General features: G+C 39.6%; 2 protein-coding genes across 2 annotated transcripts; both read right to left on the bottom strand.

Annotated features, from left to right (window-relative positions):
- Positions 1-3,960: 3,960 nt before the first annotated feature.
- On the bottom strand, positions 3,961-5,189 carry LOC140944246 (uncharacterized). The gene has a single exon (XM_073393377.1). It carries the CDS (start codon positions 5,180-5,182, stop codon positions 4,112-4,114), a length of 1,071 nt encoding a protein of 356 aa, XP_073249478.1. The 5' UTR covers positions 5,183-5,189; the 3' UTR covers positions 3,961-4,111.
- Positions 5,190-10,377: 5,188 nt separating this feature from the next.
- Positions 10,378-12,345, bottom strand: LOC140943500 (uncharacterized). The gene is made up of 2 exons (XM_073392593.1): positions 10,957-12,345; positions 10,378-10,544 (listed from the first exon to the last, which is right to left on the bottom strand). The coding sequence occupies exons 1-2, from the start codon at positions 12,309-12,311 to the stop codon at positions 10,436-10,438; spliced, it is 1,464 nt and encodes a 487-aa protein (XP_073248694.1). The 5' UTR covers positions 12,312-12,345; the 3' UTR covers positions 10,378-10,435.
- Between the last annotated feature and the right edge of the window lie 838 nt (positions 12,346-13,183).

Raw genomic sequence — 13,183 nt, forward strand, 5'->3', positions numbered from 1 at the left:
TTTATGGGAATAAAACCTATCTTTTCTGTAGCCTATGAAAATGAAAGTGTTTCAATTAAAAACAGCTTACCTTACTTAAAATGTGTGTTACGTCTTTCCTGTGTGGTCCATAGCCGTTTTATGGGTTATAATGTTGTAATGGTCTGCCTAAGAGCTTTCAACTTTTTTCTCAGTTACTATCGGTGAATACTTCAGATACTTGGCTAAATGCACGAAAATTCAGGTCTCATAAGAGACATAACTTCATGAGAATGTAGCAATTCGATAATTGTTACAAGGGATGTAAGTAACACACAGATTTGACGGATTGTTTCTGTTCAGTAACAAATTGTTGGTTAAAAAACATATATCAACTACTTAAGCAATAGAAAACGTTTTCTGTGTTTGCGTAGCCTGATATAAACATGAGAGGGGTTGGGAGAATTCGAGACAGTTATGCAAACCCGAGACGAAGTTGAGGGTTTGCATAACTGTCGAGAATTCTCCCAATCCCTCGAGTGTTTATATCGGCTATCCAAACACAGGAAAAAAGTTTTCAATTGCTTTTATAAAATAACTCTCCCGAGAAAAAACGCAAACTCTTTGTTACGGTCCTGACTAAAAGAGAAATTCTTACCAGTCGCAAAGTCCTATACTCGAAGTCTTGCACGCGTAATCAGTTCTTGTTTTGCAAAAATATGCTTTCCAAAATACGGATTTTTCTCGCTTAAAATGTCAGCTTAGGCGGAAAAAAATTTGACACACCTTCTTTGTAACGATTTTCCAAGTTTCAGCCGACGAAGGAATGGGTAAATAAAGTAAACTTGTCGAATTTTGAACTTGAAAACTTTTTCAAATTTGTGCTTGCGTGATTAGCGCGTGAAAAGGAAAACATCTTGATGCCGACTTGATGCCACAACCATGAAAGTCTCGTACATACTCGTCCAAATGCTTGGGATTCAAGTTCAAATGAGCATGTGCTAAGCATAGGAAAATAATGAAACTAAATTTTATTGAGCCACTTTTTCAGCTCAGGTACTTTGCAATTTATGTTGATAAAAGCAATATAAACTGCAAAGATTGGTAAGTCTCTACGTTCTGCATTTGCAAAATACCAATCGTTGAACGTACAAAACAAGGTCTTTTAAAACACAAGCAATGTTTGTCCTGTACTACGAACACTTTGATTTATGTCACTTTTATATAACCTACTACATCAAGAATATCTGTTCTCTAGTATTTATCAGATAAACTGGTTGTGGTTGATTTACGACACGGTTACCCTCTCTTCGGCCAGGCCTCTTTGCGTCGTAGGAAGCCTGAGAAGAGGGTAAAAAAAAGAACGGGCGGTAGGGATAATGGGAAGGCCGGGAAACTTTTCTCTCTTCCCATCTTCCACCCTGCGCTTACCACGTTTTTCATTCAGATTTTAGTTGTCCAAGTTCTCAATGAGACCGTAGACTCCGAGAAATTCAATCAGAAAAATTACCTCGGGAAGGTTCGTTTACTTCTCTGAAAGTCCCTCAGGCAGTGATTCTGTCGGCTTAGTAAGTATAATGTGCATGGAAGAACTGAAACTCACCTTCAAAGTAAGGCCAATCGCCACAGTGCGAAGGGCAGTTAGTTTTAAATTGTTTAAGGATCCTTCAGAAGTGAAAGCAAAATAAAACACGGCAACGATGCTGCTTTCCAGATACGCAAAAATCATGCATACACTAATGTAGAAAACGTAGCGCGTGACAAACTTGTGCTTGAAAATAATTACGAAAAGTAGATTACAAACTGTGTAAACGGCGTTGTAAGATACGAAAAAGCCAAAATTGTATGTTGAGGAACATAAGGGCATCACTACAGCTAAAACCAGCAAAGAAATATTTGAAGCAAACCAGTCGCTAATACGAGAAAATTTGTTTATCGTGATGATGATGGTGAAATAGAAGAAGGATCATATCCATTTTACGTACAATTTTATTAATGAAAATTCTAAAATGAAAACGTCAAATCTGTTGAACCCTTAAGAGAATTAATCAAGAGTGTTACATCATTAGAAACAAAAATGAAATTATTAGAGTCTAATTACTATTAACAATAGTATAAGAATACTGTTTTACTATTATCACCCTGAGCTAAGGCATTCGACTTGGGGCTTTTTTTTATCTCGAAATTTTATATAACAGTAACAATATATACAACAACAAGCAATGTTTTTCTTGTACTACGAATACTTTGACTCATGTTTCTTTATCAATAGCCTATTCCAGGCGTTCAGATTGTGGGGAAGGCACAAATCGCCGTGAGCAGAAAAAACAAGGAGGCTCAGGGTGGGGTAGGGAGTGAAAGTGAAGGATGGTTCCTTCTCCCCTCTCCCTCTCCCTCTCCCTCTCCCTCTCCCTCTCTTGCTTTTTATTTTTTCCCGCTGTCTGACTTCGTGCCGCATTTCCACATCTAAACGTTGCACGAAAAATTACTGCTACTTATTAGATACTGTCACGTGCCGGAATAACCAAGAGATGTCCGCGAACAAGGCATAAGTGAAAAGAACTCCCGAGCACAACATAAGGCACGCAACAAAAGTGAGACAACGAGCAGTTACCCTTTTTAACTATTGTTTATTTAGTTATACACTGTTATAGTTACTTAGGTTAAAGATTAAGTTAAGCAGTTCGTAAAGCAGGCAGGCTTACTGTCTTTCATAGCCATACGGGAACAACTCCCAATTCCACTGACTTGAGACATCAATGCTTGACTTTCTTGATTCACTGGATCCTTTCCACTCATTGCCTTTTCTGTGTTCACAAACTCGTACGGGGAACTTCATCATGAACTCTTTTATCTTCTTGTCTTTTCTGCTATCGTCTCTTTCTTCTCTCCAGATATAGCAGTGTCAAAGGTTATAGCTCCTCCACAGTTATTGCAGTTGATTATAGCTTTCTCACAGTATAGCATCCATAGCTGATAAGTTCAATCGCAGGTAGCCACGAGGGAAAGCCCTCGGGCACACACACACACAGAGATATCTGTTACTTGGAAGCCTGCTTTTATACCTTTTCTTTTTAAAGCATCTAGAACGTTCCATTGCTATTTATAGTGTATTACAACATCTACTATTTGTGGAAACTGCTGAGTCACATTACAGATATTTCTGGAATATTACAGATTATAAGATAATTCTAGAAAAGTCTGGAATTGCATGACAGATAAACTAAAAATAATTCTGATCCTCTGTGACGTTTACTTTGAAAAAATTAGAGTACTTCACGCATTACTAAGACGTCACTTCAAAACTTGCAGCTAGATTAATCTGTAGTCCTGCTGGATCCGAGACCTTGAGGAAGTATGAGGCACTCTTATTCAGAAATTTTGATTATTAGGGGGGTCGGCCTTATGGGCCTTTTGGTAGAAAATTAATCTGGGCTGTGTTCCCTGCATGTAGACATATTAAATTCTGCATGCAGAATACTGCAATGCTGATCGTACTACGTGAAAATTAACCCTGCAAGACATCAACACGACACCGAAAGAACTCAAAAAAGAGCGGGATTGTAGCCATAGACAGCTGTTTCGCCCTCTTTGGGGCTCGTCAGTATGGCGTAACAACCAGAGAAAGCTATGTTCCCTGTACCGTTACCTAGATCCGGCACCGTGTACATGTTACACTACATTATATAATTTGACACCTAACTATAGGAGCCCATCGCTCCTGCCAACTCCTGTTTAATCAATCAAAATGTTACCAATTAGTTTTAAAGCTTTAAATGAACTTGCTCCGCCATGCGTTACTGGTATTCAACGTGTCAGTATTCACCTTTGCGTTTGCCGGATTATTGGAGTTGGAGTTATTGTGGCAGTTCTGTAAACGCGTGACACGTTGAAGCCGGAAGCTAAGTTCCGAAACTCTTTCGGTTTTGTTTTAAGGAATAAAGCAAGCCAGAATTTTTTTTCAAAAGCCCATTGTTTTAATCAAAGAGTTTACTCACAGGTTTTGGATGTGAGCTGATCGAATGAGCATCTTTCCTATCCTAACCGTTTACTTCGGCTTATGCTAAGTGTCATCATCAATTCACAAACCGTTTGCCACCATTCGTCAGTGAGACTGTAAACTCTCTGATCAGAGAACTCCAATCAGCAAAACTTACTTCTCCGAAAGTTCCTCAAACAGGGATTTTGTCGGCTTATTGAGTTTCCATACAATGTGAATGGAAGAACTGAAACTAACCTTCAAAGTAAGGCCAATGGCCACAGTGCGAAGGGCAGTTAGTTTCAAGTTGTCTAAGGATCCTTGAGAATTGAGAACAAAATAAAACACGGCAACGATACTGCTTTCCAGATAGGCAAAAATCATGCACACGCTAATGTAGAAAACGTAGCGTGTGACAAAGTTGTGCTTGTTTAAAATAAAAATGAAAAGCATATTGCACACTGTGCAAACGGTGTTGTAAGTTGCGAAAAAACTAAAGATGTCTAATGAGGTACATAATGGCACCACTACAGCTAGAACCAGCAAAGAAATGTTTGAAGCAAACCACTCGCTACGAATAAGTCTTAAGACGTTGATAGGAACAACCCAAGTGGTAGTACAAGCCAACCGACTGTACAGTAAGAAACAAAATATCTGCAAAGGTGACCACAAAAGCAAAACAATGTACAAAAATGTTCGAAGCGTCACCCTATCTCTTAGCGGGTCTGTCACCCTGTCTCTTAGCGGGTCTTGTGTGATAAAAAAAACAAAAGTAGGAAAAACCCTGTGATCAAATCTAAAAAAGGAGAAGCTTCCACAAGATATGGAAATCGGAAGAGCCGCAATAAAAAGCATTAGGTAAGAAAAACACATCACCCCTTTGCAAAAGAACTTTTTGAAACTCGTAACCACACTTTGATTGTGCCGTGGTAGTCTTTTAAATTCAACAAGTAAAGGCTGTTCCTCACTGCTTTGGCTCAAAACTTCTCGTCCTGGGTTTCTTCCTCTGGACTCTTGGTAATTTGAGGCCAACGGTTCCTCAGTTCCATTTTCACCTTCCTCCATGGTTCGAATTTCATTTTCAGCAGCATTTCCTCCGTTTTCACTTGCTCGCTCTTCACCGACCCGTTGCTTTTCTTGACTGTCAGACATCCAACAAAATTTCCTTGTACGTCTCATCCACTCGAGAGTAATTAAAGGTCCAATAAGAAACCAAAAATATAGTCTTTTTAAGTAAGACTCCATTTTCCTCAAATAATCTGTTTTTTGACCATGAGTGGGCGAACACAGAATGTCAACATCAGTTCGATCTGCATAGGAAAAAGTTCTCTTTACCTCACTTACATTGGTCTTCTCGTCCACCGTTGCCACTGGGATCATTATCATTACCTTGTTCTTCACTCTAGAAGTCGCTGTAGCACAACAATATATCAACATAGAGTAACCTGCATTTTGTACATTTTTGGCAAGGTCTTGTATAGTACATGTAGTTTGATCATTCTGCATGAGTGTGACAAGAGCGATTTTGTGAACTTGATTCTTTGCTTTGCTTACATCATCCAGTGTTTGACACGCGTTTGTGAGGTTCAAATACACAGCGAGACCTTTCAGTGAATTGTCTGTTGTTGATGCCTGAATAAAGGACTCGACAGAAGGTGAGTTAAATTCATAGATTGTTCTAGTGTCTAACAACATTAACTCTGGTACTGCTGGTGGCGGTTCCATCTCATACCACACCTTCAATATCGGCTGCCTATGGCGGTAATAAATGTTGATCAGGCTCAGCCATGGCCAAAAAACACAAAACACTAGCATAACAGATATGACCACGAAGTAAAGGCAGCTCTTGATTACGAAGCACTTTTTCGACATCTTTGAAAGCGGGCTGTTCATCGAGTCATGTCCAGTAATGCGATAGCCAAGCAAGTAATCACACGAGAGAGTCACGAGCGGCACATGAGAGTCACGAGCGGTTAAAGTGTAATTTTACGCCGCGGAGACATACATGGCCGCCTAGTCACGTGGTTGCAAACCAAGAATAAAGCGTTTCCCTAAAAAAGGGCGAAAAGCCCTGTCATAGGCCTTGGTTACAAGCAAGGTTGCAAGTAAGGCTTTTCCCCAGCCTCCTGCCCATAGCTTGCGCGGTTAATCCAGACGTGTCACTCAAAAACTGTGTAAACTCAGCCTCGTACCCAGGCCAGTTCGCGCTATCTGAGTGACCAGAGGAGGCTTGGAACCGAGCGCGATAGCGAACTTTCCCGACAAGCTTGACAGGTGACGTCACATCCGAAATCGCCGAGGACGACTGGGAACGAGGCTGGTCAGGCTACCCGCCCAGGCCAGTGTATTTCTTAGAAACAGAGAAAAGGTCACCGACAGTACGACAGGACTGAGTGTTCCGGTCTGTCCGGTGTGCGCAAAGGCCACAGCTTTATTTCTTGTCGAAAACTGACTCGCAAGAAATACACCAGATACACTCACTCAAAAATACTCAAGCGGTGGTGTTTGTTAACTTGGCGGCTATGTTTTAGTGAGTGCTTTCATTTTTTAACTTGATTAGAGCGGTTTTCATTTGAGTGTCGAAAAGTAATTGGTTTTGCACTTTCTACACGATGCGATTGGCTTAAAAGATTCGCGCCACCTTTTCATCCAATCAGAAGTAAAACCAAAGCCAATTGTGACGCGCTCGCATGCATTTTCCCGCGCTTTGCGTCAGCCACATGTAATTACTTCGAGTTTTGATTGGTTCAATGTATTGTCTGTGTCCTATGTGATTGGCCAGAGTAATTACTTTGGTTTTGGTTTTACGACACTCAAACGAAAACCACTCTATTGGTGAAAACTTGGGTAAATGCCAAGCACGAAAATTCAGGTCTCATAAGAGGTCATGTTTTAATAAGAATGTTACAATTTAATAATTGCTACAAGAGATGCAAGTAACTCACACAGATTTAACCGACTGTTTCTGTTTAATAACCAATTCGGGCAATAAAATCATTAAACCTATCCGATACCAAACATATATAAAATGTCAGCAAGTCCACAACAACAAACCAATGAGTGGTGCTGGATCTCCCAGTTGTAGACCTGGATAAATAAATAAATAAATAAATTGGTTTATTGCTACCTTTTGCAGTGAGAACTGAATTACAGGTAGGGTCAGAAATAACGGGAATCTAAGGTAATAAATAATACAAAATAAGTATGTAAGGCGCTTAGGAATCTAAATAGGTGGCATATTTGCACGTTACAAACTGTGCAAAACGGTCCGTGTTGGTTTGTTTGGTTACAATGTTGGTATTCCTTCTAAGATTGTAAGTACAATTAAACTTGTAGAAAAATATGAAACGGCAAACTGATCCTTACGGCAAGGCGATGAAGAAGTAAACAAAAGAATAAAACAAAAAAATATGTATTTAAACAAATTACCCGATATTTATTGAGTTTCCATACAATGTACATGGAAGAACTGAAACTCACCTCAAAGTAAGGCCAATCGGCACAGTGCGAAAGGCAGTTAGTTTTAAATTGTTTAAGGATCCTTCAGAAGTGAGAGCAAAATAAAACACGGCAACGATGCTGCTTTCCAGATACGCTGAAAACATGCATACACTAATGTAGAAAACTTAGCTCGTGACAAACTTGTGCTTGTTTAAAATGATTACGAAAAGCAGATTACACATTGTGCAAACTGCGTTGTAAGATACGAATAAGCCAAAATTGTATGTTGAGGTACATAAAGGCACGACTACAGCTAAAACCAGCAAAGAAAAAATTGGAAGCAAACCAGTCGCTACGAATAAGTTTTAAAAAATTGGCAGGAACAACCCAAGTGGAAGTACAAGCTAACCGATTGTACAGTAAGAAACAAAATATCTGAAAATGCCACCGCAGCAAAACAATTAGAGTAAACACAACACGGCTAAAAAGAAGATATAAGATCTCGCTATGCAAAGTATGTTTCCTTACTAGGAAAGATAGACAGCGTGATCGTGAGCCTAGCCCTTTTGGGCCTTTTTACAGACCGAAATGAGGCATTTCCCTGCCCTTTCATACACTTCAGCTAGTGAAATATCTACCCTTTTTCATACCTGACGCCTAAAAAAGGTACCCCTTTCGCGCGGAGCCTCTCCATATAGGCCATTATGTGGAGTACCCCCCGGACAAGAAGCATCATAAGTGACCTCCGGAATGAACACACTCATCTAATAAACACGCTTATCCGCAGTAAAAGATTTCGAGTGTGCATTTTAAAACGCGGATAGATTCATGACTAACTTAAAGGGAAACCAATTTACGAACAAACTCTTCAGAGTGAACCGTATGGTTAAACCTCTACGATTTAATTAGCAACCACGTACTAACAGAGTAGGAGGAACTTAGAGAATGAACCACAACTACCTAAACTACCTGGTTAAACTAATACTGTTTTAAGCCCTTGACGAAGGGCTGTTCTTAACTGCTATACTACTTCTTGTCAAACATACCAGAAACGCCTACTGTACTTGAGCTTAGTTCAGAAAAAACATACACGAAAAAAATGGCAATTGAGCACGTCAATCAACTTTTGTATAATTTCATAACATCTTCTTACGGTAGTAAACTGGTTAGGTCCGCTTGAATGCCTATTGAAGCTAGCCTGTTCCAAACTAAAAAGCTAAACAACTGATGACATTCCACAACAGTTCAAAAAATTGAATGAGTTCATTTTCATCCCGGGTCGGTTGGCAGTGTTTTAAATCATAAAACTGCTACTGATAACAAACTAAAAAACTTTTTCTTGGCTTTAAACCAATTTGGTTCAGTTTAGTCAATTTAACTAGTCTGTTCGGCCGCTCTAACAGGGGAACCCAACGAGATGATAGTTCAAAATCACTTAAACATAGCATTGTTAAACGTATTTTAGTAGATATAGTCATATTTTTATCCCCTAAAAATTTTTCATCTGTTCGGATTTTCTAGCTGAAAGTCAGAAAATTATAGGGATCAAAACTTACCTTTTCGAAAATTTTAGCCAGAGAAAAGGCTTCCGAAAATTCTAGGTGACCTTTTTAGGGAAAAAATCCGTTAAAAATGGGCAATTATACCATTTTTTAGATGTTCGAAAATCCTAGGAGAGGCAGGCAAGCAAGAAATTGTACAACAAATGTTTCGAAAATGCTAGATCTCAAATCGTCTTCGAAACAGATATTTTCGGAAAAACTGACGTTGTGTACCCCTGGCTCTAACTAAGTTCAATCGTGGTATTGCATACGATTAAAGAAAATTTCAGATGCGCTGACTTTTCTCCTACGAACAGGACGACTTTTTTTGTTGTATTCCTCAAAATAGCCACAAGCTGTCAACAAAACAAAAAGAGTTTAGATAAACTAGAGATATACCCACCATCGACCATCAATGACATTGGAATTATTATCTATTTATAGTTTTAGTTCAAACAGTTAAATGAGACACGGTAGGGGTGGTGTCCGGGATGGGAATGAGTTTAGCAGGGTTACTTCTTCCTTTCATACGCTGTCAGCTGTCTGTTCTGGTACCGCGGAGTTGGTACGTGTGCTTCATTACATAAATTGGTTCTTTCAGGGCCCAGTTGCTTGAAGCATGGTTAGCGTTAACCAGCGTTTAGTACCTTGACAACGTATTGGTTTTGATACTGCTTAACCAATGGTTAAAGCTAACCATGCTTTGAGCAACTCAGCCCTGGTCAACTTCTCGTTTTAATACAATACAATCCTGAATACAATATTTCTATCTAGTCTAGGTTTTATGACAGCCCAGTGTACGCCTTCTCGCGTCTAGTCATCTCTGAATCTCTTATACTAAAACAAATTGATCTTTGTGGTAAAACCATTATAACACAGGTATTAATTAGACTAAACTTTATTATGCTATTATTTTGCTTAAAGAAAAAACTCCACTCACGGATTTGGATATGAGCCGATTATACATTACATCAGTAACTGATATCTTTTAAATTGTAATATCATATGGAAATCCTCTTGTACATTCTTCCTTTTCCCGCCGTATACAAGCGGGAAAAGTCATCCAGTTACACCTGAAAGACCCAACCAAATGTAAGGTGCCTAGGGTTATTCGGCTTTGGATAAGTCCCGAGAAACATTTAAGAAAATAGAGTGCGCTTAATTTGTTAACACTCCCCAAGTTAGCTTGATGAGGTGGAGTGGAAACGTGGGATAGTGGATACCTGCTGAATCAATATTGACTCGGGCAAAGGGGTCAACTTTTTTCTGATATAAACGCTCGTAAAGTTGACTCGGCTGGAACGCTGACCCTCTTTCCAGGGGCAACTTTCTCCATATACAAAGAAAGAAATTACAAGCGCTGTGAAATGAGTATCTGTCCTAACTTATCCTATCCTAACTTACTCCTGCTTATGCAAAGTATCATGATCACTTCACAATTAAACCGCGTTGTTCCAGTTCTCAGTGAGGCCGTAGATTAACAGGAATCCAATCAGAAAAACTTACGAAAGTTTGTTTATTTCTCCGAAAGTCCCTCAAACAGTGATTCTGCCAGCATAGTAAGTTTTCGTATGATGTGCATGGAAAAACTGAAACTCACTTTCAGAGTAAGTCCAATCGCCAAACAGGGGCACCCAACAAGAATACTGTTCAAAACCACTTAAACATAGCATTGTTAAACGTATGTTAGTATTTAAACGGTAGATATAGGCATATTTTTATTCCCTAAAAATTTTTCATCTGTTCGGATTTCCTAGCTGAAAGTCTAGTGATCCGAAAATTATAGGGATCAAAACTTACCTTTTCGAAAATTTCAGCCCGAAAAAAGGCTCCCGAAAATTCTAGGTGATCTTTTTAGGGTAAAAATCTGTTAAAAATAGGCAATTATACCATTTTTTTGATGTTCGAAAATCCTAGGAAAGGCAGGCAAGCAAGGAATTTTACAACAAATGTTTCGAAAATTCTAGATCTCTAGATATAAATCGTCTTCCGAACAGATATTCTTCCGAAAATTGTCGTTGGGTACCCCTGGCCAAAGTGCGAAGGGCAGTTAGTTTCAAATTGTTTAAGGATCCTTCAGAATTGAGAACAAAATAAAACACGGCAACGATGCTGCTTTCCAGATACGCACAAATCATGCATACGCTATTGTAGAAAACGTAACGTGTGACAAACTTGTGCTTGGTTAAGATTATTATAAAAAGTAGATTGCACACTGTGCAAACGGAGTTGTAAGTTGCGTAAAAACCAAAACCGTATGTTGAAGTACATAAGGGCACAACTACAGCTAGAACCAGCAAAGAATTGGTTGAAGCAAACCAGTCGCTTCTAATAAGTTTTAAATAGTTGATAGGAACAACCCAAGAGGAACTGCAAGCAACCCGACTGTACAGCAAAAAGCAAAGTATCTGAAAAGGTGACCACAACAAACACGTTAAGAGCTGCACGATATAGCCATAGCTGGGTTGTGAAATGTCGGAACGGGATTGTGCTAGTAGGAAAATATCCTCCAAAGAGGTTTCTCTGTGATCGAATCTAAAAAAGGACAAGCCTCCACTAGATATGCCCATTGGAAGAGCTGCAATGACAAGTATTAGGTAAGAAAAACACAATACACCTTTGTAAAAGAACTTTTTCAAACTTTTCACCCTTCCAATGCGTCGGGGTTGTCTTGTATATTCAACAAGTAACGGTTGTTCCTCGCAGCTTCTTTGGATAACAGAAGAGCTTTGGTAATTTAGGGGCGATAGTTGATGTGACTCCTCAGTTCCATTTTCACCTTCTTCCATGGTTCGAATTTCATTTTCAGCGGTATTTCTTTCGTTTTCAGTTGCTCGCTCTTCACCAGTTTGATCTTTTGGACCGTCACTCATCCAGCAAAATTTCCTTGTACGTCTCATCCACTCGAGTGTAATTAAAGGTCCAATAAGAAACCACAAATATAATCTCTTTAAGTAAGACTCCATTTTCATCAGTTCATCTGTATCAAATGGCTTAACTGTAATGTCAACGTAAGTCCCATCTGCATCCGAAAGCCCCGGGATTTGATGCTCCTTGCTCGCGCTTGCCACTGGAATTAACACTTTGTTCTTACTGTTCTTTACCGTTGCTATGGCATCAGATCCTAAATATATCAGCACAGAGTACCCTGCATTTTGTACATTTCCAGCAAGCTCTTGTAACGTACATGTAGATTCATCCACAAGGGTGACAAGTGCGATTTTGAGAACTTGAGTCCTTATTTTGCTTACCTCATCCAACGCTTGACATGCGTCGGTCAGGCTCAAATACACAGCGAGACCTTTCAATGAATTGCCTTTTGTCGTTTCACGAATAAAGGACTCGACAGTTGGTGATTTAAGTTCGTTTGAAAAAGTGGAAGATAAATACATCCCCACCTGCTCCAGCTCAATCCAAAGAAACGCGACACCTCAGGGTGTCAACGCCTTTCTCGAGCCATACGGGTTGCCTCTTAAACCCATAAACCATGGAAGACAAAAAACTGATAAAATAGCGGAAATGACTATGAAACAAATGCAACTGCTGATTACGAAGCACTTTCCCCACATCTTAAACGCGTGATAGAAGTTCCAGACTTGTCACTCCAAAACACTGTATACTGTGTGTCACACAGGTCACCCGCTCACGCAGTGAATTTCTTCGAAACAGAAAAGGTCATCAATAACGACAGGAGTTAAGAGTTCCGATGTTTGCAAAGAACTTGCAAGAAATCATCTCAGAAATATCTCAGATGTATATTTGTGCAGAATGGGTTTTTGTCTCATTCGGTGGTCTGTTAACTTGGCTTAACTTGGTGGTGTCGTTTTGTTAGTGTTTTTAACTTTTATCTTGGTTATCGGTGAAAACTTGGCTAAGTGGACAAAAATTCAGGTCACATAACAGGACGCGACTTTATGGGAATGTGATGACTTTTAAATAATTGCTACAAGAGATACCGTATGTTTAGTTTTTTGGAATATTTAGTTACCTTAGACATCCCGACGCGGGAAAAATAGGCCAGGTGACTGGTTATTTAAAAGAAAGGCATGCCGTTTATGTAACTTACATTGTCACCGATCACACAACTTGGGACCAGGCTCCGCATTGGGGTAAAAAGGAAAAACTAATCGAAATCGGCGAAGAAAATCACCGCTGGGCTCGCCTCGCTCGCCGATATTTTTCCTATTTTTTTTTTTTGCCTTTTTTCCCCCACTGCGAAGCCGGGTGCCAGGCTACCGATCATGCATCGAAGATACGAAGCTTA

The sequence above is a fragment of the Porites lutea genome, chromosome 7 (assembly GCF_958299795.1).
Source record: "Porites lutea chromosome 7, jaPorLute2.1, whole genome shotgun sequence".
NCBI classification, from domain to species: domain Eukaryota; kingdom Metazoa; phylum Cnidaria; class Anthozoa; order Scleractinia; family Poritidae; genus Porites; species Porites lutea.